Source organism: Taudactylus pleione, unplaced genomic scaffold (genome assembly GCF_031769625.1).
Source record: "Taudactylus pleione unplaced genomic scaffold, aTauple2 ptg000454l, whole genome shotgun sequence".
NCBI lineage: Eukaryota > Metazoa > Chordata > Amphibia > Anura > Myobatrachidae > Taudactylus > Taudactylus pleione.
This window is the reverse complement of record NW_028284856.1, coordinates 366066-393908: the sequence shown is the minus strand read 5'-3', so window position 1 is coordinate 393908 and position 27843 is coordinate 366066. Positions and strand designations below refer to the sequence as shown.

General features: G+C 38.7%; 1 protein-coding gene across 22 annotated transcripts in view; it reads right to left on the bottom strand.

Moving 5' to 3' along the window:
* Positions 1 to 1163: 1163 nt before the first annotated feature.
* The window catches only part of CAMK2D (calcium/calmodulin dependent protein kinase II delta), a 286873-nt gene continuing 260193 nt past the window's right edge, over positions 1164 to 27843 (bottom strand). For 14 of the 22 annotated variants that reach the window (XM_088448303.1, XM_088448282.1, XM_088448294.1 and 11 more), the window contains 5 exons: positions 23354 to 23402; positions 11513 to 11588; positions 5254 to 5348; positions 3766 to 3991; positions 1164 to 3093 (listed from right to left, as the gene is read on the bottom strand). In XM_088448303.1, the coding sequence (XP_088304429.1) occupies positions 3090 to 3093; positions 3766 to 3991; positions 5254 to 5348; positions 11513 to 11588; positions 23354 to 23402 (450 nt within the window). In that variant the 3' untranslated portion in view covers positions 1164 to 3089. Of the gene's footprint in view, positions 3094 to 3761; positions 3992 to 5253; positions 5349 to 11512; positions 11589 to 23353; positions 23403 to 27843 lie in introns of those variants that run through there. The other 8 variants (XM_088448283.1, XM_088448295.1, XM_088448287.1 and 5 more) reach the window with 1 other exon arrangement.

Below are 27843 nucleotides of genomic sequence, written 5' to 3'. Positions count from 1 at the left end.
AGACATCAGTGTACCGGGACCTGAGATTTCTGTTGCCAGCCCTGCCTACACACCACACATCCGATCCCTATCACCGATTATCAAATCTTCCATTGTAACAGCCAAATTTCAGCCCTTTCACCCCACTCAGGAAAAAAACAAAACTCTGGTCAATTCTCTCATTATCTATCGCTAGATTGTTAGCGCTCAAAAACTGGGGTCTCCTTTCCAAACGTATTAATCTTTTCTTAAACTTACTACATGTGTAATTGTTATGATTTTCCATTTAATTAGTACTTGTATGGTTTGTACTTTTACTTGCACTTCCATATTGTGCAAATATGTATTTTAGTATCCATGTGCTGTTTTCCCCATGATGCGGAATTTGTGACACATCAATGTTAGATCATGATATGCAAGTAGGTACAGTAGTCCAAAGACAGCTTTAAACCGTATTTTAAGTATGATGCAAAATTGTCTTCTCTACTACTCCTGGACTGGCATCTAAAAGTATTAACATGAGAAATGTATTATCTATTGCAAATCATAACATTAGTAGCCACCAAAGAATTCTGGCAAAGTATAATGGCAGAGAGACAATGAGAGAGTGCTATTATACAGGACATGCAACAGGAGCTACACATCACTCCCAGAAAGCAGGGTTGGGTAAAAGTCAAACATATACAGATAGAGCAATCTTAATTGGTACACACTGCACAATCGGGGGGACAAGGTGGCTCGAACCTTTATGGAGTGCCAGCAAAAATAAGCAAGGTAACACACATTTTATAGTTCCGAATGAACCTGACTAATTGAACCTGGCTAATTTACTACTGACCCGTGTCTGAATATAAACTTTGCGTGTGATGTGCAAGAGTAATAATTATAAAGAGCATCTGTACTTACAAACACACTGTACAAATTATTACAGCTCTTATGTGACATGCATTCCTGAACTTCAACAAAACAACCATAAAGAGAGATAATTAAGCTTCCAGGAGAGACCAGAGAACTGAGAGAACATGTGGTATGTTACTGTACATAGCATTTTAACCAAATTAGTTTATACATACAGGATAAGGTTTATGTACAGCACGTGCCACATGCGAAAATACTACAGAAAAATACATCAGTACAATTATATACCTCGTTTGTAATTGGTAACTTAAAACACAAGCAACAACTGCAACAAAAAACACAATTTTATTAGAATTTCTTTTTTTTTAAATTATATCAATTCTTTTATGGCAAGAAATATATACATGGTGTCTATTGGTATATTGCAACATTTCAAAAGTTGATAAAATTAAACTACCATAGTGCAGTTTATTAATGCTTTTCTCACATGGTTGTGTGGAAGACATATTAGGTTTACAGTACTATGTCAGCATTCCATGCTATACATAAATGGAAAGAACATATACATCATTATACTGTACCTAGATACGAACAATGGACCCACTTCTAGAATAAGTATATGCAGAAAAAAAAAAAAAAACAATACATTTTTTACAGGAATTCATTGGCAGGTTAAAATGGCTCAAACACATTTTATTTGTTTACATCTTGTAGAAAATAAATTGTTTAGTAGTATACTAGCATTACTCCACTTACATCCACTACTCTAGCACATGAAGAATAGTAAAGAATTGCTTTGATATTCACAAAAGTGGAATAATACAAAGTCAAAAATACTTATCGGGATATGGAGGACCAAGAAAAACAGTAATTCCGTTCCATCATGCATACAGAGTATTGAAGTAAACAGCCCACAGAGTAGTTGAACTGTACAAATAAAGTGGTAGGATGAAATACACATGTATGTGGCTGTATAAATATAGTTGTTTTATTTATACAGCTATACAAAAAATATCTGTAGTGGATCATTCAAAATGCAGTTTTTACTGTAAGCAAATATATTATGCATTGTGACTAAACATTGCAACATCAGCAGAAAGGCTGTAGAATAACAATTAAGAGTTTTATTCATCTTCTCACATAGATTGGTAGCTACTTTTTGTACCCTAACCATTAGAATCCACACTTACAACATACAATACACAATATAGAAGTCTTATCGGCTAAAACACAAAAATACAGATTTTGTGAAAGGACTAAATCACCCCTATTATAAAATTTCCCTTTTCATTTTTTTTTTCAAAAACCAGCTATTACCCAATCATATATTCACTATATACTATGTAATAATTCCACATGTATCCTTGGCAAATCTAAAACTATAAATTTTCTTGTTGTTATTAAAGATAAAGTTACAAGTGATTGAAGTCAGTATTTGCCACATATTGAAATAAAAGTATTTGAGAGATTTCTGTAGTTGTACACAAAGAACTTTGGGGGCGATTCAATTCAACGCGAATTGAATAACGCCGGGAGCGAGCTCCCGGAGCTATTCAATTCAGTGCGCTGTGTGGTTGGAGAATGCCGGTTATCGCGCCTTAACAAGGGTGTTAGGCGCGTTAACCCACATTCTCTGACCAAAGTGCCGGGCACGCAGCTGTTAACGCCGCGCTAAGCAGAAAAACAGATGCACACCCGGCACTTTAGTCAGATTTCTCATCGCATCCCCAGGGGGGTGTGAGAAAAAATCCTTAGCCCGCCCAAACAGCTCGCTCCCGGCGCTATTCAATTCGCGTTGAATTGAATCGCCCCCTTTGAGTTTAAATGGACTTGAGCAAATAATTTGTAGCCTGAGTTTCAAGCTACAACATAAGAAGGAACTACTTCTTAAATAAATCTTTACACTTAGGTTACTACTTATAATCAGGCTGCATGAACAAAACAAATATAAATGTTTGCATTTTAATTACTATAGTTTGAGACCGAAATCAGAGTTATCAAAATAGTAGAAGTATAAAGAAAGAACCAATGTTGTCTTCAGTGTAAGTGAAAATCATCCTCTGGTGGGATCTCGATAAGTTGCGGCAGAGATGAAAACATAAAAATACAACGCACAAAAGCTTTACACATGAAGACATTCTGTGCTCAAATAAACACTTGTGATTAGGACACAAAGGAGGGATGCAGTTTGTGTAAGATATACCATCCAGTTGTCTTGAGTGTTTAGAGTTAAAGGCTTGCAAGGCTTAGAGTTAGCTACAAATAAAAGAAAGAAACATTAGACTAAGTTATAGTTAAGTCAATGTGCAAATAAATAAGCTTTTAAGAGGTTAAGTGCAGTTTAGTGGATTTGTGGGAGTATAGTTGGGCACCTTCCCTTGACAAAAATGATCTAGAACCCAATGCACAATCTATTCAGTTAGAAAGGTGCTCCGAGACCTTTCCTAATATTCTCCATGAACTGTGTTTGAGGAACACATTAAATTTTTCTATAATATACTGTATGTAGTTATGATGTATAAAACATATTTGGTTTTACAACTATACAATATTATAAATACGAAACTAGAACTTACTGAAGCAAGGCTTTTCAGTTAATGTCTCTCCATATGTATGTAATTTTAGTCCAAAATATAATTAAGAGAGTGTCTAATGGAATATCCTGATGTGAACCTTTTAGCGAAGTTAAAGAATTGGAAAAGTACTGAAGGAACAAAACCACGCATGCACTGGCACCATCTGTCATAAAACAGTTTTAATCTGTCAAAATTGTATTTATATATAGATTCACAAGAAAAACACTGCATATAAAAATAATTGCCAGTCACTTATCTGTCTTATGTAATATGATGCTTAATGCACAAATCATTACCACCATGTTCAGGAACTATGTTTCCTGGACAGTCTATTTAATTTGCCTCTCCTTACTTGGGTATTGTTGGGGACCCAGATCGGTGGAAATGCACATTCTGCCATTTTCCATCACGGCGGTGCCACACACGGGTCTCTTCAGACTGCATGGTCTTTGGCAGTCCTGTGCCATCCATGTACTGAGTGAGTCGGATGTAGGCAATGCAGGCAGCATCTTCTCCAATCAAGTGGACGTGGGGGTTCAGAATGATAGTGTGGATTGGCTTGTTGCCCTTGGATAAAGCTTAGAAAAATATACAAAAATGACAATAAGAAAAAAGCAATCAAATTACAGAGTCTAGTTTAATACGGAAGCTTTACAAAAAAAAATATTGATTTTTACAATCTTTTTTTTATAGTGAATTTGGATGTGTACTATAGGCAGCCATTGATAGTTCAGCACTTCTTGCTCCTCCAAGAATGATTAGTAACATCTGGAGAATGAGAGCTCCGAAAGCCACCTATTTATATTAGTAATGATACACAATCATCTAGCCAGGTATCAGAACAAATATTTCAATGCCATCTGATAAGTATAGTTTTGTATTGTATTACTTATTTAATAAAACAAGCACATTCAATGACTTTAGTTGAATAAAAACGTCAAACCCTTTTGTGCATATTTATTAATACTACAAAATAAATATATAATAATATTGTATTACAGAAGGAACATTTTGCTTCTCACATTTATTTAAAAAAAACAAAACAAAAAACCCCCATTACTTTCAGTGGGGTTGATACATGCTGGAATCTTTAATGACATGAGATTCTGAACTAATGTGCCAAAGCATATCAACACGTCCAACCACATGTACACAGCATATCAAACGGATGCACAGGTGCATGGTGTTTCTATACATTTTCACATATTGTTTGCACTTGTCTGTTTTGTATTGTATTGTCAGTATATAACTTGCTTGAGTATGTAACCAACTGGAATAAATATCAAAGTGTGTACAATTCAGCTGAATATTATACAAGAAATATGTGTAGTGTTCAAACATGTGGTTATCATGTTCTCTACAACCTCTGGAGCAGACTGCTGTGTTGGGTGGTGGGGGTTAGGAGATTTTCTTTCTGCACTTGTACAGTGAGAGGCTACAGATGTGCCCTGTAGAATGCAGCCTGTGTGGAACTGCAAATTCAAACTAAGGGACAGGGATAACATGGCAGCCTTGCACACTTCAGTATCCGCTTCTTCTATTAGGACATTAGTGGTTCACATTTTAAATGTATTTGTGGAGACACTACCTAGTGGAAAGTATAGTATAACAAAAGGCTATTCAAATAAAGCCATAAAAAACTAGAGATGAGCGGTTCAGTTCTACTCGGTTATGTTCGGATCTGAAAAACGGCAGATTACTGGCTATCTGGATCTCGTGCGTTATGGATAGCCAACAAGGTAAATCTGGACTTGTGCTAATTTGGCTAAAAGAACAGCATAGAACTGAATTGCTCATCTCTATAAAAAACCCACTTGAAAATAAGTACGGTAATACCAACCATTTTCAAAGTAAAAGCGATGGAAATCCATGCCTTCCACAAGATTTCCCAGAGCTTCAGGTTCAAATGAAGTAAGGCCAGGGTCACAAATCTTTCTGTAAACAGAATAGCAAAATTGTACACAAATGCAGAAACACTGTATGATTTATACTTGTACATACACTAAAATGCACACCAATGATAATGGCCTAAACATACTCTTAAATGCTGGATTGTAGTTAAATGCAAGGAGAAAGGTTAGTATTTTGTGTTGGTAATCAGCTAATTTAAGATTGTTCTATATGTATTGTGATATAATTTTTAATAATCTTTTAGTAATCAACAAATAGAGGTAATGAATGATGAACATGAAACGGTCTAGTTGAACATGGACCAGTCAATTCTGTACAACCTCACAAAGTATGTAAATAGTGCTTATTATAATGAGGGTATTCAATTGCCAGTGATGAATGTGAGGTGGCAGCGTTCCAACCATTTCTTCGGCTTAAACTGAAATGTTTAGTAATAGCGATGTGCACATCACTAACAATGGAGTACTGCTTGATAAGTGGAGATGAGGAGCAATATAAAGCTGGGTACACACCTATACAATGGTTGTGCTGTTCTTTCAAGGTCAACCCGTTTTTCGATATAGAAAGAGCACCGTCCATTATGTTTTGTCGGAAGAAAACTGGTTGAATTGAAGGATCGCATCTTATGCGCTGTTATATTTAGCCGATTCCACAGGGCCAGATCGGACCAAAAGTACATTGTGTATGCAACTACGACCGGTCTTCCGATTCTACACCAACAGTAGCGCTGCTTCTCTGGGTGTGCATAATTAAACCAGGTCAGGTGGCTTGATATGTACTCTTGTGTAAACTAGGGGTGAGCGGGTTCGGATTTCTGAAATCCGAACCCCCCCGAGCCCCCCCGATCCGAGTCCGATCCGAGTCAGGCTCGACTTTTCCCGCCTGACTCGGATTCTGAAATCGAGGCAAAACGTCATCTTCCCGCCTTCCGAGTCTCGCGGGTTTTGGATCCTATATAAGGTACCCACGTCGGCGCCATTTTCTCACTCGGCTGTGGACAGTGAAGAGGGAGGGTGGGAGTTAGGGCTGTGTAGTGTAGTGTAGTGTAGTGCTGCTGTTGTCCACTACTTCAAAGTCCATAGGGGCTGGCTGTGTTGTGCTGTGCTGCTGTTGTTAATAGGGGCTGTGTCCACTACTTCAAAGTCCATAGGGGCTGGCTGGACTGTGTTGTGCAGTCAGTTCTCCATAGGGGCTGTGTCCACTCCAAAGTCCTGTGCAGTGTCCCAGTCCTAAAGAGGTGCTGTAGTGTTGTCCAGGGGGTGCTCTGTCCATCAGGGGTGCTCCCCCCAAGTGCTAAAAAAATAATATATTTTCTGTGTTTGTGAATTGTGTGCGCAGTAGCCGCACGTGCATCAACAAAGTAGTGCCAAGCGTGCGCCTGTGTCATAAGTAAAGGGCCGGCTGGCTTGACCGTTAAAGGGTGCTGTAACCCCCGAAAGTACACTCCAGTCCAAACCAAAAAAAAATTATTTTCTGTGTTTGTGAATTGTGTGCGCAGTAGCCGCACGTGCATCAACAAAGTAGTGCCAAGCGTGCGCCTGTGTCATAAGTAAAGGGCCGGCTGGCTTGACCGTTAAGGGTGCTGTAACCCCCGAAAGTACACTCCAGTCCAAACCAAAAAAAAATTATTTTCTGTGTTTGTGAATTGTGTGCGCAGTAGCCGCACGTGCATCAACAAAGTAGTGCCAAGCGTGCGCCTGTGTCATAAGTAAAGGGCCGGCTGGCTTGACCGTTAAAGGGTGCTGTAACCCCCGAAAGTACACTCCAGTCCAAACCAAAAAAAAAATTATTTTCTGTGTTTGTGAATTGTGTGCGCAGTAGCCGCACGTGCATCAACAAAGTAGTGCCAAGCGTGCGCCTGTGTCATAAGTAAAGGGCCGGCTGGCTTGACCGTTAAAGGGTTCTGTAACCCCCAAAGTACACTCCAAACCAAAAAAATATATATTTTCTGTGTTTGTGACTTGTGTGCACTGTGGCTGCACGTGCATCAACAAAGGAGCAGCGCCAAGCGTGCGCCTGTGTCCCATAAGTAAAGAGCCGGCTGGCTCATTTCTTAAAGGGTGGTGTAACCCACAAAGTGCACTACTCTCCAGCAAAAATAAAAAAATATTTTCTGTGTTTGTGTGCGCTTTAGCCGCACGTATATATATCAATATAACATAAATGGAGGACCAAACTTTCTCTGATAAAAATAAAATAGGGAAAGATCAAGAACCACTTCCTACTAGTGCTGTTGCTGCTGCTGGGAGTTGTTCATCATCCCAGAGAGGAAGTAGGAACATCACTACTTTTACTAAACAATTGACCCTCCAACAGTCCCTAGCGATGAGGATGAAGTACGACAGCAGTCATCCTGAAGCAAAACGTATAACTGAGGCCTTGACTGCTATGTTGGTGTTAGACGTGCGTCCGGTATCCGACATTAGTGCAGTGGGATTTAGACAATTAATGGAGGTAGTGTGTCCTCGGTTCCAAATCCCGTCTAGATTCCACCTGCATCCTCAAAGCAGCAGCGACAAGCGTGCGTCTGTCTGTTAAAGGGTGGTGACACCCTCAAAGTGTGCTACACAAACAATTAAAATATTGTTCTTTTTTTTTCTGTCTTTGTGAAATGTGTGGGCTGTAGCCGCACCTGCATCCTTAAAGCAGCAGCGACAAGCGTGCATCTGTCTGTTAAAGGGTGGTGACACCCTCAAAGTGTGCTACACAAACAATTAAAATATTGTTCTTTTTTTTTCTGTCTTTGTGAATTGTGTGGGCTGTAGCCGCACTTGCATCCTCAAAGCAGCAGCGACAAGCGTGCGTCTGTCTGTTAAAGGGTGTTGTAACTCTCAAAGTGCTCCAAAAAAATCAAAAAATTTTTTTTAATGTGTTTGTGACTTGTGTGCGATGTAGCCACACTTGCATCCTCAAAGCAGCAGCAACAAGCGTGCGTCTGTCTGTTAAAGGGTGGTGACACCCTCAAAGTGTGCTACACAAACAATAAAAATATTCTTCTTCTTTTTTCTGTCTTTGTGAATTGTGTGGGCTGTAGCCGCACCTGCATCCTTAAAGCAGCAGCGACAAGCGTGCGTCTGTCTGTTAAAGGGTGGTGTAACTCACGAAGTGCTCCAAAAAATAAAAAACTATTTTTTTAATGTGTTTGTGACTTGTGTGCGATGTAGCCGCACTTGCATCCTCAAAGCAGCAGCGACAAGCGTGCGTCTGTCTGTTAAAGGGTGGTGACACCCTCAAAGTGTGCTACACAAACAATAAAAATATTCTTCTTTTTTCTGTCTTTGTGAATTGTGTGGGCTGTAGCCGCACCTGCATCCTTAAAGCAGCAGCGACAAGCGTGCGTCTGTCTGTTAAAGGGTGGTGACACCCTCAAAGTGTGCTACACAAAGAATAAAAATATTCTTCTTCTTTTTTCTGTCTTTGTGAATTGTGTGGGCTGTAGCCGCACTTGCATCCTCAAAGCAGCAGCGACAAGCGTGCGTCTGTCTGTTAGAGGGTGGTGTAACCCTCAAAGTGTGCTCCACAAACAATAAAAATATTCTTTTTTTTTTTCTGTCTTTGTGAATTGTGTGGGCTGTAGCCGCACTTGAATCCTCAAAGCAGCAGCGACAAGCGTGCGTCTGTCTGTTAAAGGATTACATCGGTGACAGCATCCAAGTAGGCATGTCAGACAGTCCGTACCTGTACTGGCAGGAAAAAGAAGCAATTTGGAGGTCCCTGTACAAACTGGCTCTATTTTACCTGAGTTGCCCCCCCTCCAGTGTGTACTCCGAAAGAGTGTTTAGTGCAGCCGGGAACCTTGTTAGCGAAAGGCGTAGGAGGTTGCTTCCACAAAATGTGGAGAAGATGATGTTCATAAAATGAATGATCAACTCTTCCAGGGAGACCAGCCTCCAGAACGTACAGAGGGACCTGTGGTTCCAGCAGGGACGAATTAATACTCTGTGAGGATGAGGATGTACATAACACTGAAGAGGGTGAGGAATCTGTGGATGAGGAGGATGAGGACGACTTCTTGCCTCCGTAGAGCCAGTTTGTGCAGGGACAGATTAATTGCCAGCTTGTTTTGTGGGGGCCCAAACGAACCAATCATTTCAGCCACAGTTGTGTGGCAGACCCTGGCGCTGAAATGATTGGTTTGTTAAAGTGTGCATGTCCTGTCTATACAACATAAGGGTGGGTGGGAGGGCCCAAGGACAATTCCATCTTGCACCTCTTTTTTTTCTTTGCATTATGTACAGTTTGGGGCCTAGTTTTTCAATGCCATCCTGTCTGCCACTGCAGTTTCACGCCTAGATGGGTCACGTGTTTGTGCCGCCCACTCGTGTCGCTTAGCATAGTCATCCAGCTACCTCGGTGCAACCTTTTGGACATAAAAACACTATTGTGAGGTGTGAGGTATTCAGAATAGACTGGAAATGAGTGGAAATTAAGGTTATTGAGGTTAATAATAGCATAGGAGCAGAAAAACCTACAAATTCTGTGATTTTAGCTGTTTTTATGCTTTTTTTCAAAAAAATACAGATCCAAAACACAAAACCCAGAACCCAAAACACGGAAGGGTGGTTTTGGCAAAACCAATCCAGATCCAAAACACGAAGAAAGATCCAGATCCAAAACCAAAACACAAAACACGAAAAGTGGCCGGTGCACACCCCTAGTGTAAACTGTCCTCCCTGTTGATGTAAATATTAACTCTTTTTTTCATTTGCCACCACTATATTTGGCCTATATAGTGACACTGCATAATATATTTATTTTCAGCTGCTAAATTTTCCTCTGCTATACAGCAGGGAATGTACTAATGTATTGCAAGTGGCCAAATGCATACACCCTGTACCAGACACTTTCATTCAGGACCGAATGTCTGTAAACATGGTGAAATATATAATTACTATGCATCTATTCTATATGATCTATCTATATATAAACTTTAGTATAGTCTATATACTAAAATTTATATCATCTATATACCTTAAAAGAGTACTGCATACTTTTTTATTACCTATTATATACCCCAAAAAAGTGTAAACACTGCAGCCTACATGGCTCTATACAACAATCATGAATCCACAAACATATAGTGGTATATGTCACTCATACAGTGCCATGCCAACAATGCATTACATGTCAACATCCCGGTCTGTTTCCATGTGATGCATTGCTGGCATGGTCCTATATGCCCAACATATACTACTACTTGTTTGCAGCCACAGAAAATTGCACTGTCTCGCAGTAGGTGCATAACAAGACCTCACCCCCCTCACACTCTGTAACATATAAAAAACACGGGTCTATTCAGACATTGTCTTTGTGACGGTATCCTCGCATGCTCATAAAGAGAATGTGCGGGTGTAAAGCGATTCCTGGAGCTTTATTTTTGTTCTGTAATCTCGCCCTTTTCCAGCCCATTATGGTTATTCTTTGTACAACTGCTGTGAGTGTAGCCTGGAATCGGGAATGTGTGTACTGTAGTACAATCATTTTGTTTTGATATTTTGGCAGTCGCGGATCGAAGTCACAAGTATGATTCTATAGGTGTATGTGCGCGTATCGGCACTGTGGTCAGAACTTCCGATTGGGAGTGAAGTTGATGGAAAGAGGCATCGCCAAGGTGTGTACCCATCTTAACGCAGCATTTACTGATGGCTCAGCCAATCAGCCCAACTACTCCAAACAGTTATTTTTCCCCCCAGGTACATAAAAAACACCACACATCTCTGTCACTCTGGTGCACTAGTTATCCTTGCAAATTCAATATCACATTAGTCTTCAGAAATAAATATAGAAAACAATGGTTTACTAATGATTTCTTCATTCTGGACTTCACTTGTCAATAAAGCTCCTGGCTATGGAGCAGTTATCAATATCTAAGCGTAACATTTCTCTGATTGCTTGTAAAGTATTCACTATACAGGGGCTAAATTATACAAAGTAAGAGCAGCCATTACTGTCTGGTACAGATCTGTTGTACACAGAACAAGAGTGCCTCTGGTCCTGATGTTTGGGTATAACACTGATAGAAGAATCATGCACTCTTTCACTGACACCACCGGTGAGCTAGGAAATAAGGGGACAACGTAGGATCAATAGCGATGAGAAGTCTGTATACAGCCTCCGCAAAGGTACTCATACAGTATGTACAATAAGTAAGCATTTGGAGGGAATTAAAGCACAATTAGGTCACTTACGTATATGCCTCAAAGTCTCCATTATTAATTGCTTCAATTAACTGTTCTGTAACTTTGATGATTTCCTGCTTTCGGGCTAGAAAATTAAAAGGTTATTTAATTGGATATTACGGAATTTCAAAACACCACATAATAAACTACTGTCTGACACTCCGTCTTTTAGCTTACAAAAGGTTTTGTACAGTTTCCATATACATACAGACTATGCAGCAATGATCTACCGTTTTCATTACTTTGTCATTAAGCAGATTAAATTTAATGTTGTGCTCACATTTAAGTTGTTCTCTTAACATTAAGCTGATTCATCCTGTGATTGTCATTTGCATCACCACATATATTCCCATTAGCATGGGAGGAGGCTATGAGAACACAAGTAAATTCATTGTAATGTATTAAGTACATCTACATAAACATGTAAAAAAACACTTTTTATCACCTGATTTATTTTTGTGTATAATAGAAAGAAAATGTAAGGCTTACTGCTGCATACGCACTAGGATGACAGATCGGTCAGCAGACCCATCCACCGTCCGAGAGGCCGATTGGAAAGTTACACACACTCACCAATCAGCAGCTCAAAGTGTCTGGGTGGACATCACAACAGGGCGAACATTTAAATTTGCCCGCCCAATTGAGATGTCATTGTCGGCGGTCCCAGAAGCAAGTTTAGTGGGCGGTCGGCGGGTCGCCCATACACACCTGCATATTCACAGATATATCGGCATCGGCTGTGCTGTAGGGCCGACCTGATATGTCTTTGAATTATGTAATTCACAGACATATCGAGTGTACACATCCGCCCATGCACTCACGATATATCGCCCAGCATTAGTATTCCTTTTAAATTGTTACAATACTATAAATCTAACAAATGAACACAAGCCAAAAATACAGGTTCCATATAGAAATTTGGGATTCAGCTATAGATAATATAGAGGACTACAAGTGGCAGAAGAGACGATATATGATGACAAAGGTAATTGAGGCATAATTTGCTCCTTGGAAGTTCATAATTTCCAGATAATAAGTATTTTATACTGTCCCCAATCCATCAGCTTGTGAAAGCAGTCATCTTCACTATCAGAGCGCATTTACGCCAGCCCTATCATTGATGCAAAGACATTCATCTGAAATTAGACCGCTTTCGGAGTATCCTAATCTCTTGAATAGCCCATAATTCTGCCTACACACCCACAACATGCTCATCCTAAGTGTGAACTCCTGGTTGCAGTCATGCAGCCAGAAGTGAAGATGCAATCTGTTTAAGTAGCAGCACCTAGTTTCTCATCGATGTTTATGCTCTGCTGCAATCACAGTGCTAAACATGGCAAGACCAGTCTGCAAAACAGGCTAGCCTGCAGCTCGGAATCAGCCCCTGAATGAGGATTGCGGTTTTGTAATGTTTTAATGAGCGCTCTTCATTGTCTTCAATTAACCTTGGTCCACCTGTACATAGTCGTAAGAAAGTGGTTGAATCCGCACAAGATTATTAATTAAAGGAATAAATACTTGGACCAACTATAGGGGTAGACAAAGTATTGTAAATAGTCAACACCTCAATGTTAGTGGTGCTACCAAGAATGGTATACATGTGTGTCCTTATGCATCTTTGCTGCAGTGACGCTAAAAAGCCCCTCTCGTGAGAGAGACTGCTAGCGTTGGGAGTCTTTTTTCCCCGAAAATGTGTCTAAGACTGTGCTGATTCATTTGATGTGACACATGTATGTCTGTGTGCGACTGAGTCTCTGAATCTGTATACGAAGTGCTACAATGTAGCGGCTGCAGCTTTTTTCATTCCAAGTTCCGTTGTGGCTCATATACAGACTCAGGTGCACACAGATATACAAGTGTCTCATATCACATTAATCAGCACAGCACAGTTTTCTGGTGCGTCCTAGTCACATTGCGACTTAGACGCATTTTCTGCAAAAATAAAAATAATAAAAGCCCCCAAACGCTAGCAGAGTAGGACGGGACCTGGTGGCTCACTCAGTAACAGGCAAGACGTGCTGTGTGGCATATTGAGGCTAGATGTATGAGGACACATCTGTATGTTAATATTCAGAGGGGTGCAAAGATGCAGAAGAGAACTCTTTATTGGGGCACACTTACACAAATATGGTTTATTCATTAAAACATAAGTTTTAAAAATTGTATTAAATGCCTAAACAAGCAGCAAAGCAAAAGTGAGTGAACTATATTTAGGAGCACTGGTCCTTGTTTAGCGATTTAACAACATTTTACACAAAACGGCCATGGCCATTCTCTTATGACACAGACTATTGTAAGAATATATGATTAAAAGTGACATTCTAATGTATCAAATCATATTGTATATAAAAGTGACATTCTAATGTATCAAATCATATTGTATATAAAAGTGACATTCTAATGTATCAAATCATATTGTATATAAAAGTGACATTCTAATGTATCAAATCATACTGTATATAAAAGTGACATTCTAATGTATCAAATCATATTGTATATAAAAGTGACATTCTAATGTATCAAATCATACTGTATATAAAAGTGACATTCTAATGTATCAAATCATATTGTATATAAAAGTGACATTCTAATGTATCAAATCATATTGTATATAAAAGTGACATTCTAATGTATCAAATCATACTGTATATAAAAGTGACATTCTAATGTATCAAATCATATTGTATATAAAAGTGACATTCTAATGTATCAAATCACACTGTATATAAAAGTGACATTCTAATGTATCAAATCATACTGTATATAAAAGTGACATTCTAATGTATCAAATCACACTGTATATAAAAGTGACATTCTAATGTATCAAATCATACTGTATATAAAAGTGACATTCTAATGTATCAAATCATACTGTATATAAAAGTGACATTCTAATGTATCAAATCATACTGTATATAAAAGTGACATTCTAATGTATCAAATCATACTGTATATAAAAGTGAGCACCAAAAAAAAAGTTTGTACACACATACGGGGTATAGTTACAAAAGTGCAGGTTTTTAGAAGTGGAGATGTTGCTAGACTTAGGGGGGTCCCATAGGACAGTTTTCATGGACCCCCCCCTACGTCCATCAAGGCTCCACTTCTCTCCTCGACTTACCTCTGCTCCATGGTTGTCCTCCTTCGTGTGCTGCGCATTTCAGGCACATCACCTCTCCCGGCCATTTCCGTATTTCCTCACTGACCGATGCTGGGAGGAGGTGTGGCCATGTTGGGACATCTCTGGATCACAGCCACGCCTCCTCCCAGTATGAGTCTGTGAGGAGAGATGGAGGCGGAGCCGACCAGGATGGCAGATATGCCTGCGCTGCGCAGAACACTGCTGAAGGAGGGGCAACCACAGCTTGCCTGGCATCATAGGTGCAGGGGGACGGCCGGGCCCCATAGCAGCCGCACCCCCTACACCTACGGTAGTTAAGCCAGTGGATGTTGCTCATAGCAACCAATCAGATTCTAGCTCTTATCTTCTAGAAGGTGTTAGATAAATCTTAAGTAGAATCTGATTGGTTGCTATGGGCAACATCTCCACCTCTAAAAACGTGCACTTATATAAAATATACCCGATAGAGAGAGAGAGAACAGTGTGCAATATTACAGTGCAATGTTACTGGCTGCTACTTAAACAGATTCTTTCACTTCTGCAAACAATTTTCACCAATAGCAGATAAATCATGTTCTAGTAGCAATGCAATTACTGCAAATGTCACTGAAATGGACTCGGGACACTGATACAGAATTGCTATTTCAGAGTGCACAGATAAATTCTGCTGGAAAGTGATTTACGTTCAACAGAAACGATAAAGCATGTCTAAACAGGGGCTAGAATAATTAGAAACCTTTACATTTTGTGATATTGTAAATTTAGACTTTTCTCATCTAACTACTGGAATTTGTAGTGTATTGCTTCTTGGTGGTAATGTTCATCACAAAACCAGGGTTTTTGGCTTTCAGTTTTAGTGGTGGCTACATTATGCTAAGCAAATATTTTTTGACAAGCAAATTCAATGATACTATTGGAACTAAGGAATAATTCTATTTAAAGGTCTAGGAATAAAGCCACAGAGCTGGCTGTCAGTTTTACTAAATGTAACTAACCACTTATGAGACCAGGAAACCCCTGATTCATTGTGCTGCATACAGTATAAACAAGCTACTAGTTACTTTGCATATAGAAATGTACACTGATGAATAAGAAAGACTACTTCTTTCTTTAGCTGCATATTCCTTATAACAATTCAGATGAATTTTGAAAATCAACCTTATGGATTCAGTAATTTTCCCCTCACAACCCCTTGTACTGTATAGGTCTAGAATAAGGACAAGTCACTGTAAGGGATGTATGATAAACTAATGCACATTACAGACAGTGGTGGCTGTACATAAAGTAATCATACTATATATAGTCACTAAGGGTCTAATTCAGACTTGCACAAACATTGGATGCAATTGAGGCCGCTTTATGCATTCGGAAATACATTTGTCTGTAATTTGAGTGGGACGCAGCAATGCGACCGCACCTCCCCCATCCACACCTGGTGAAAGTAGTCATTATCAGCAGCCCTATCCTTGGTGCAGATCAACTAAAGTTGGACAAATCTCTGCATATAGTCATCTCTGAATAGTCCATAATTCCATCAGCACTACCATGGATCACTTATCCTACATGTGAGTGTTGCTGCCCAGTACAGTAACACCTACTCAGTCACAAGCGATGCGGCCAAGATGCATACGACTATAAATAGCTCGTAATTGACCTGTCATTTATCTACAACAGTCTTTGAAATGACAAACTGGTTGTTTTGGGCCACTTCTCCATGGCTTGATACAACTCCCCTTGTGTAAGTATTGCAGAGGAAAGGAGCATCGCTCAGCTGCATTAGATAGATCCTATAAATTGTGGTGATACCAAATGGCTTTATTAATGCAATGCTTGTGATCGCTGCTTGTTAACAAATGGGCTCCATACACCTTTATTTTTACTACCGAACATAAAAATTTGTAGTTTGTTTTAAAAATACTGTTTTTGCTTTATGTAACAATTACTGCATGACTGATAATTACTTCCGCTGGAGTGACCTTTCATTGTTTTCCTGTCACCAGTCAGAGCCAGCACCTCCATATTCCAACGAATACCAATGTAATGGATACAATGCTATACGCTCTAGGCCAATGGGGTAATACTATGCAAACTGTGAATTTAAGTCCAAAACCAGTGGATCATATGCAGTCTGTGTTATTTTTCTGATTGGGGACAACTATAATAGTTTAGTTGCCCATTAAATATTAAGAAAACTGCATAGTTTTGTATTTATGTAACTAATACATTAATTAAAGAGGCAATGTCAAGCAATTGATGAGTGCTGACTGAAGGCAGTGGTGTAACAGGACTAAGTATGTAGACAAGCTTTTTAAAAAAAAGAAAAGCTGAAATACATAATTTGAGGTTACAGTTTTACTTGTATCAGTTTTGTGTTAGGTCCATTCCCACCAAAGTGATTGTTAATTCAATGGCTCTCATGTAATATACTGAGGCTGACATTTTCTTGCCAATAAGGTTATATGTTAGCATAAAAAACAGTGGTTTGGATGTCACCGATATCACATAAGTGTAATATTAGGGCGATTGTGGCAGACCTGGGTCTTTCTGTAACCAGTCTTTATTTACTGCAGTAAATCTGGAGGCCTTGGTGATGCTTGAAGCACAGCATTCGCTATGCCAAAGTATGGAAACCAGGGGCGTAACAAGGTATTTGAAGGCCCCATATCAAAAGTTTGTAAGGGCCCCTATGTATATACAGTAACAGATGTTATTTTGACAAGGAAGATGGGAACCGATAAGCTCTGGGCTTCATAGAATCTGAGCCCTGCAGCTAGTGGTGTCCTAGATTTGGGACAGTTATCACTATGTTCTGTGTACCTTGGACACTAAAGTTTAAAATCAGTTTAGTTCTTACATCTACTATTGCAGTGGTTCTCAAATTCGGTCCTCAGGACCCCAAACAGGTCACGTTTTCCGGGTCACCTAGTAAGTGCACAGGTGTATTCAGTACTTACTGACACATTTTAAAAGAGTGGAGCTAATTAATTCTCTTGTGATTCTGTGAGGAGACCTGGAAAACATACACTGTCTGAGGACAGAGTTTGAGAACTAGTGTACTATTGCATATAGTACACATACTTTTCATAAACATCAGAATTGAAGATATAGTATATAAGATAAGAGCATCATCATGCGGAAGCCTCTCATTCATAAACTGTAGCACTCATGTAATAAAGTTTGTCCAGTCCATAATATTCACCACAAAATGACAATACTTGTAAATCAAAAATAAAACCGCTGTGAAAACACTGTTATTAATTAAATTAGAATCTAAAATAAAGACACAGAGTATAGGTTGTAGATTAAATTGTAGAGAGCAGTCTGAAGCTGTACATGGTTGATGGCACAGTACAGTAATTTATATACTTTAAGTTTAATTACCTGTAATTTGAGCAATTGGTAAAAATAAGGTTTATTGTGAATGTACAGACTGATTTGTACTAAACAGTTGTTGCACATAACACCTTGTGGCATTATGTATTATCCCAGTCTGATGAAGTGTTCTTACAGAACAGAATGTCATGTACCCCACAGTGCAACTTGGGTGCCTATCTCCTTAACTTACACTGTACAACTGAAGGATATGAATGAGAATGTTCAGATTCATTCGAGTGACTCTTTGAGTTTGTGTTTTCTGTGCACTTTGCCGCTGAATTGATGGAAAGAAACACAACATATGAACAAATAAAAATGAAGATGTATAGAGAGACGAGAGTCTTCAGCAGGCACTGGCAGCAGGTTCGGCCACTGGGGCACTCAATGGATGGTGACCAACAAGATGATGAGGAGGAAGGAACGGTAGACAAAGAGGAGGAGGAGCAGCAGTGAGTAGACTGCTGAGCTGTACAGACGCCCCTTGTGCTACCCTCCACTGTCAAGGCTGTACTTTAGGCATGCAAGAATGAAGAAAACAAAAAGAACACATAATATAAAGAGCAAGACAAAAAGAGATCAAACACAAGATGAAAAGTAAAAAGCAGGATATGCAGATTACAGATAGAAAGACAACGTGAACATGCTGAAGCAATCATCAGTAATCTGTTCAGATGCCAGTGCTATCTCTATTAAGCATTCTCACATTGATAAGTTACAGATTTAGAGGGTAAAGGCATAAAAGATGATAAGAAAATGACTGACACAGCACAAGCAGTTTCAGTATCGCTGCCACCAGTTATTTGGCAGGCATCTTGTGAGCTGACACAATATTTCCGAAACATACAAGCTAAAAATGTACTAGGGCCCGATGACATTACAGAGATGGTACTTCTACTTGTAAAATATTTAGGCGTCCCGATCAGTTTCTGCTTCAATGCGCACATCAAGAAGTACCGACTTTCTATATGACTTTCTATAGCATGTGATTGAGTTTTCTGTTCAGAAATTATCAAATTGAGTTTAGAAATTTACGTTGTTGAGGAAAATTTTGGAATTAAAAAAAAAAAAAAAGATTCTAAATATTCCCTCCCCGATGCCAGTGGCATCCTAAGCAACTGAGAGGGAGGAGCCAAATGTGCATGTATTCTAGTAACATACGTTATGTAAATTCACAGTGTGCATGCCCAGAAAACTGGTCGTGTATGCTAGTATGCATATGTGCCTCAAACTCACACGGTGCTTTAGATACACGCACATGACTCTCCCATGTTTATTTGCATCTGCTCATACTCTGTATGCAAAAACCCGCCGTATGCGTCCATGTACAGAGCTCCGTCCCACTCAGAATCAGTCCCAACGGGAGCAGGTCGGACGATACAAAATGGAAAGAATCATGGATATGAAAAATAAAGTCCCAGAAAATAAAATCCTTAGGAGAGAGCAAGAATAATTGTAATTCCCTAATGTAGAGAGAATGAACAAGCAAGTGGCCCTAAAGTAAATTAGCTGAACTCAGTCTTATAAAATAGATGTCATGCTCCTAGTATTTCTCAAAGAATTGAGAGTGTCCAGCAAATGGGAATAATAAACAAGCAAGATTTAAGAACACTGGTTGTTGCTGTAGAAAATAGATAAAAATATGAAATTAATGAAATTATACCTGTTGTTCTCCTAAGGACTTTCAGGGACTTTGTGGTCCATATTGTTTATTACATTATGTGTTCATTAATTTGTTCAATATACTGATATGATCTTCCCACCTCTGCTGCTGTTTTATTTATTTATTCATATTTTTAAAACAAAAATGTGTTATTTAACCTTTTTTTCTTTCTTTCCACTAACATTTTATTTAGAAAATAACAAGCATTTTAATTGCTGCCAAGAAATAAGATAATGTTGTCATCATCATTATAATCATCAAATGGAGTTTTGTAAATTATATGTCCCTTCAAAAGAAAAACAAACATTGTTGTGACCTCTACCAGGATTTATACATATACTCTATTTTAGGTAATTAAATGTTAACAAGACTGAAGTCATTGTTTCAGTGTTTAATTGCTAATTTTCTGTGCTAATGAGGGAGTATTATTAATTTCCCTTTTATATGGGATCTGAAACATTGTTAAAACTTATATTCAAAATCAGTGACAAATCATGTTACCCATTACTCTTTCAATCATTTTTAAAAAAACAGCAGGTATTCTTGCTGTTTAAAACCAACTTTAAATTTAGTTTACTAACTAGTAAATAGAAGGATGAAAATTAAATTGCAACAGTTCTTTTTCAGCAGCTCATCTTCTTTAATGCAGGATCCCTAGCCTCTACGGACAGTGAAGCAATGTGTACAAGCATTTTTATTTGCATAGCCATATTTTTGAAACACTAATAGAATCTTGCAAAACTACAACTGATATAACACTTTAATGTTAGACCTCAAAGCAAATTTGTGAGAAGTGTCAGGGAGAGATACAGGCATCTGAACAGATCAATAAATCATGAAAATAAAAGATGATTGCACATGAAAGCATATTTTATGCACTCACTGATCTTAATATTCTGTTATGTTATATGTTATACAACATTACTATAAAAAGAAATCCTTCTACTGCGAATAGGAGATAACAATGTAGAAAAAGTCTGTTTGCACAGCTAGTTTTGTACATTATAATTCTAGTGCATGTATAACACAAAGGGCACAACACCTTAGCAGGTCTGAAGCAAGGTATGCTTACAGGACTCAACAGGCGGATCAAGGGGCAAGATGGACCCCATCAAATACACAATAATGAATTCAGTAAATCTTCCAAATATACTGAATAAGTGAGAAATTTAAAATAATTATAAAAATTGATTATACCAATGCCAATGTGCTATTGCAAACAATTTATTAGATAAAAGTCTAAATGATTGATTGACTGCAGTCCACTATAAAAATATACAAGATGCATTATGCTCTTAAGCATTAAAAACAAGATCCAATATACTATTGTGACATGTAAACAATCCACCTGTATTGCCTAAAAAGAAAACAGTCTCATATCAGCTAATATGTGAAGCTGTAATTGCCAGTCTCCCAATGTGAGCTTGCCAGAGGATTATAAGTGACCTCTGAGCAAAGGGTCCATATGCAAGAGTATAATGGTGCATACACACGATCAGATTTTTTCTTCAGATATGGACGATAACGATTTAAAAATCGTTTAGTCGTTCATATCTGATGGAAAATCGTTCATATCTGACATGCCTGAACGATGGACGATCAACGATGCACGTTCCCGTTTGTCAGATAACGATATCTGACATCTGATGGGTTTGCAGTCAGACTTGGACGATTCCATTCATTTTAATGCAGTCAAAAATCGTTCAATCGTTCAAATCGTTCAAAACTTTGGTCAAATCGTTCAAATCGTTTAATCGTTCAGTCGTTCATCTGACAAATCTGACAAATCTGACCGTGTGTACGCTCCATATGAGCTCTCACCTGTAATGTTGCCACAATCCGGAGCCGATAAGTCACGGCAAGTGGATGAGCATGAACATGATCTCCTCTGCTGTTCCACACTTACCACTGCCGGAGTCGCAAGTCACGGCAGCGGAGAGGATGTGTGGCTGCCCGGAGTATCTCACCCGCCGTAGATGGTAAGCAATCAGCGGGGATCCGGTCAGGCGTGCTGTTAATGGCTAGCAGCGGAAGTCCCGCACCAATGACACCAATTGATGCGGGGATCCCGGCTGGCATCCAGGTACAGGTTCTCCAAAGGGTGATGGTAAGGGCACGTGTGTGGCCGTCAATCCCGGCATTGATGCGTTTCTCCCCTCTTACAGGGGTTTTGTCAAAAGGAAGTAGGTGCGGGACCTCCGCTGCTAGCCATTACCAGCACGCCTGACTGGATCCCCACTGACTGCTTGCCATCTAAGGCGGGTGAGATACTCTGGGCAGCCACACATCCTCTCCGCTGCCGTGACTTGCGGCTCCGGCAGCGGTAAGTGTGGAACAGCGGAGGAGATCAGGCTCATCCACTTGCAGTGACTCATCGGCTCTGGCTTGTGGCAACGTTACAGGTGAGAGTATACGAACATTAGGCTCTCTCTCTTGAGGAGATCTCATATACTCTTGCATATGGACCCTTTGCTCAGAGGTCACTTATAATCCTCTGGCAAGCTCACATTGGGAGGGAGACTGGCAATTACAGCTTCGCATATTAGCTGATATGAAACTGTTTCTTATTTAGGCAAAACAGGTGGATTGTTTACATGTCACAATAGTATATTGGATCTTGTTTTTAAGTATACAAGTGCATAATGCTTCTTGTATATTTTTATAGTGGACTGCAGTCAATCAATCATTTAGACTTTTTTTATAATTCTTCTCAACTGATATATGTCCTAGCGCAGATCCTTTAAACACTCCTTTTTTCTGTTAAGTCAATATTAACATGAACTTCTAAATTATAGGTGGGCACCCGAGCAACTACCCTTGACAAGTGCAGCCCAGCTCTATAGCCTTACAGTGACTTATGGGTAAATTTATTAAATGTTTTGGCTTTTTCGGGAGATTTTTTTTTTACATAGACAAAAATCTGCTCTCCAATCAGAGCTTCCCCATTTATTTAATTGCCAGTCATCGCGAGTGCCCTGTTATTTCGGGTTCAGGCACAGCTCGTTTGCATTTCACCAAGACCTATGGATGCCCACATGGAACAAAGAGGGTTTGGTAAGTGATAAAAAAAAAATATATATACCTATAAATAAAATATAAAATGAACACAGCACTCACACACTGACTGCTTATATATGTAAAAGAATAAAGCAGTTGGTGTGTGAGTGCTGTGTTCATTTTAAAATTTTATTTATAGGTAGACTACAGGTGTCAGCAGGCTCTTAATGTCAGCAGGCTCTTAATGTCCGGCCAGCACTTGTTCCACAAGTGCTGGCATGCCAGGGCTGGCTTGCTGGTACTTGTAGTCTACCTGTAAAGAACAATATGGGTAACTTATTTTACCATTTATCCTGCAACCACCACCCAGGGGTTCGGGGACTAGCCCAGAGATGGTAGTTCCTCAGGAGGGGGGACCCCATTTAATTTTGGTCTCTTTAAGCGGATTGATCAGGAATTCAAAAGAGTTGAACTTTGATAATTCCACTATGCACTGATAACTCACTCTTTAGTGCAACCTTGTGCAGTATATTTTTCCCCCTAACCAATTACACTCATTTTCAGATTGATCAGTTTAGATGGAACAGTGAGCTCTATCTTACGATATTGATATTCCATTTAACATCCTCCACAACATAGTTCTCTGTAAAGTTTATAGTGGATTTCATATGGACAATAAATGCCATTTATAGGTTACCTTTTACATCTTCATCTTCAATGGTGGTATTTGAGCTTTCTGTTGACTCCTGCAGAGAAGCAAACATGCAGTGAGAAAAGGATATGTCATCTTTTGAAATGAACAGTGTTACCTCTAAGCAGTGCTCTAGAAATGAGATAGCTACAGTAATAGTTGGCATCTTAGACAAAGCCTAAAATGCAAAGCTAGACTGAGTCTTAAGGAAAACCTAAAGCTGCCCATACACGGTGCGATATAGTAGCCAATCCGACGGATTGGTACGATATCGCTGCTATATCGTACCTTGTGTGGGCATGTCATCGGCCAGTGCACGCTCCCGTGGGGTTGTACATCGCACCTCCAGATCTTACTGCATGTTCACTTGATCTGGGGATGCTACGTACGATCCCATGCAGCGCTATGGTGGGGGAGGGGGGTGCCGGCATATCGGGCGGTCAGCCACCCGATTGCTCCCTGTGTGGGGACCACCCGATATGTAGGCCATCAGATCACAAGTCACATAGCAAGGTGCATATCGCACTGTGTATGGGCATCTTAAGAGTTTCTCATTTTAGCCATTTCATTTACAGAGTGCACGTCTTAGAGGGCGCACTGCCAATCAGTAGTCTGAGAGACGCAACATCTAAACATCAGCTCAAACAGACAATCCGGACTAAACTTTTTTAAAACAAAATTTACCTGCAACATTGCAACAAGAAGGAAGGAACGTGGTAACAAAGACCCAATAAAACAGACACAATGTTCTTATTACATACAAAAAAACATAACTATTGACAGCAGAACAAGTACAAATGCCAATTACAACATAATTCTATAATACTTAAGATGAACTATTTCATTAATATTGCATGTTGTAATTTCCAGATAAAATACTGGAGATCAGTGGTGTAGTATTTATCAGTAATAATAACGTTTCCCTAATGGAACTGACTATGTTATGTTGCGCAAAATAGAGTTTTTCTATCAGTTAGCTTAAGGAAAGATTTACAATATAAAACTCTTATTACATTTGCTTCGTCACTACTAATCTGTAAGCAATAATAGATGTGACCTGCAAAATGAACAGGACAGTGCCTACAGGTTCCGAGGGGGCTGCCCTATTTTCCACTCATAGAAGTGCACAGTGCTCTAGGGTGTAAATTCTTCATGTAGAGTTGAACTAGGTCTCCTATGCATATATAACTCATCAATACTAGTCGGAGAGGGAGTGCTAAGTTGATACCTCAGTATATATTTCATAAACAAATGCCCAAGTGAAATACGTTTCTATAAGCTAATTTTTATTACAATTTCAAATCAGAGTGAATTTAGGCTGGTAAAATAAATAAACTATTTCAAGCTTGTTGATTATATGAAACTGTAACTTATAATAAACATATACAGGAGGCTTATTTTCTTAAGGAATTGCAAGGAGTGCTGAAAATCTTTTCTTTGTGATCACATTTTATTATTTCCAATCAATCATATTTCTAGATCTGAGAGCAATCCTGGCACACAGGGAATAGAATATTCCATAGAGCTTAATGTTGGTCAGGCCAAACAACCAGATCACGGGATTGCCATGCAGCACAAGTTGGCCAATGACCGTGAACACATGCCTTGTAATCATCTCCCTACTGGATTTCTCGGCCTTTGGAATTATAATGGGCCTTATTATTTGGATTTGGTAAACTGAATGATTTAAGCATTTGTAGAAAAGTTGGTATAAAATGACCAGACTGTCTTTCTGGACAGATTTGTGTGTGTTCAGCTGAAGAACCCAAATATTAGTAGCGTAGATGCCAAAAAGTTAGTGTTACTAACCAATTGGTCCTATATGAAAAATAATTGCTATAATACTATGCTTTAGTTCTACAAAAGTTACTGTAGACTAATGTCCGAATTTGTGTTCACGCACCACTGACTACAAGATAGATCTTGTAATAAATCTGTCCCTGGTATGGACAGTATAGAATTAAAAAAAAAAATCACACACAACTTACTAATTGTTTAAATACATACATAAAAGATAGAGCACAATATAAGTTGTTTAGAAGATGCTAATTCTAATACGAGGGTCTCATAGTAATGCTTATATGCAGATTGCCAGGTGGGTGCAAAAATTAGTTTTTGCACAGTGCCGATAAATAACATATTGTGGTGTATTCTATATAATGACAGTAGGGGCACAGCACAGATCCCTTAAATATTTATTTGCCATAAACATTCATATTTCACCTCTCGGATGAAAGGATGAAATGCCACAGAGAGATGTGTACTGCTGATTTATAAATATCACACATATGGCTGAATTTAGCATTGGGCAAAACTGAACTCTCTATATTCATGTACCACATACTTCATTATACGTCATTCGCAAGAGGAATGAAAATGAGGGACTGTGAAAAAGCATCTGATTTAAGTGGAACTGAATTGTGCAATGTAGAGGCACTACCTTCTCCTCTGTAACACATCTGGCAAAGCTACAGAATGTTCTGTATAAAGGGTGTAACTAATGCAGCAAAAGCAATGTGCCCACAGGCTAGAATTATATATGTAACCTGATTATACAGCGTCAGAGTCCAGTGGGTAATCATTGCACTCTCTGTATTGGACATATTTTTCAAAAAACGCATAGTAAATACAAGAGGAGCGCAGCGGATACATTATGCATTACATGTCTCAGACAGAAGGCCACACACACAGGAACAAGAACATAAACAGAATCTGCTCAATGTTTGAGCAGTCCACAACAATTACTGTAGTCAAATGAAAGGAATGGTGGAGAAAAAAAAAACGGGTATTCACTGTTAATGTTTGACAAATTAAACTGATTATTATCTTTAACAGGAACTAGGCAGTCCAAATACAGTTAAAATAAAGTTGAATGAAAACCTAACTCTTAAACATGATCAAGTGCTATAGCTTTCATTGTGCTATGTTATACCCCTCATTTCAGGTTCCATTACAGCAGCTACCAACTGCCTTCAGGTGCTTCTGGTTGAGATTTCATTCTCTATAGATAGCAATAGCAATAGTGATAAAAAAGGGATATAAACATGTATTACATTTATATACTCCAATTCACTTTGTTGCACATATTGGTATTTCTCTTATTGGTTGACCAAGCCTCATTTTAATCACTAGTAGGAACCCTACAATTTACATGTAGAGAAACATTCATATACAAACATTACATTAGGGCACATTGGTAGATAAATGATTTGTTTGAGAAAACTAACATAAAAACATTAACATCACAGAGAAACAGTCATGGGTTGGGCTTTTAGGGTTAAAAAAAAAAAGGTGCGTCAGGAGGACTCATCTATTAATATTGACTTTAAGGACAATGTCCTAAATTACAGTACAATTACAATAAGATGTGACAGATAAAGCAGTTTGTCGTTCAGTGCAAATTCCGCACCTAAGTGCAATGTAAGCAAACAAAGGCTATTGTCTGTTTAGTATTATAGAGCAAACGTTAACAAAAAAGAACTGACAGATAGAAAATGTGCATGGATGTTACCGATACTGAAAATATATATATATTTAGCAATTCTGTGAAATTTAAGCTGCATACACACGTAAAGATTTTCTGTCCGACCATCTTACTAGTTGATTGGTTGGAATGAAAATCTGGTAACGTATGGGAGTAAATGATGATCAGCAATTTGCTCCTAAATGCCAGAAAACAGATGTTTGATCTAAACAATTTGTTCAAACAACAGTTTTTGTCCACTTTCCGGCGTTTGGGAGCAAATTGCTGATTGTCATTTGCTTTCATACCTTACCAGATTTTCATTCCAACCAATCAACTAGTTTTATGGTTGGACAGAAAATCTTTACGTGTGTATGCAGCTTTAGGTGTCCCTGAATAGATCTTGTATAATATAATTGATACCAATGTGAGCAATACATTAGTAAGAACAGACACAGAAAACATATTTGACAATGCTGTGTATATGACAAAGCTGAACACAGATACTGATAGAATATGGTGGGGTTTCCTGCCTAGCCAATATGACTTACTGCAAGATTTTCCCTGCAAATAAAATGAAAATGGCTGTTATGTGCAATTTATCATTGCTAAAGTGAATGTGCATAAAGAAGAATGCTGAATGAACAGTCTGTACATCCATGCTCGGGGTAAATGGAGCATCTTTACAGCTGTGCTCTGCACACGTCCTTGGGATAAAGTGTTTGTATACATTCATGTACATAACCCCTTACATTTTAAATTCATGAAGGACTACATGTATGGTGTCGTTTACAATCTATTGCACTATATAAATTTCAGTCATTTTTCCCTTTATGTTTTTAAATGGATAATGTGTTTGCATTCATTATATTAGATACTGTCCTTTAACAAAGCCTAACTCTACCAGGCAGCTACATAAAAAAATCTTCTTATGACATGCTTCTGTCTAAGTAGTATATTAAGACAATTCCAATGTATATATAATGAATGCAATATTGTACTGGGTATCTAAACTCTGTATATTAATGTTTGA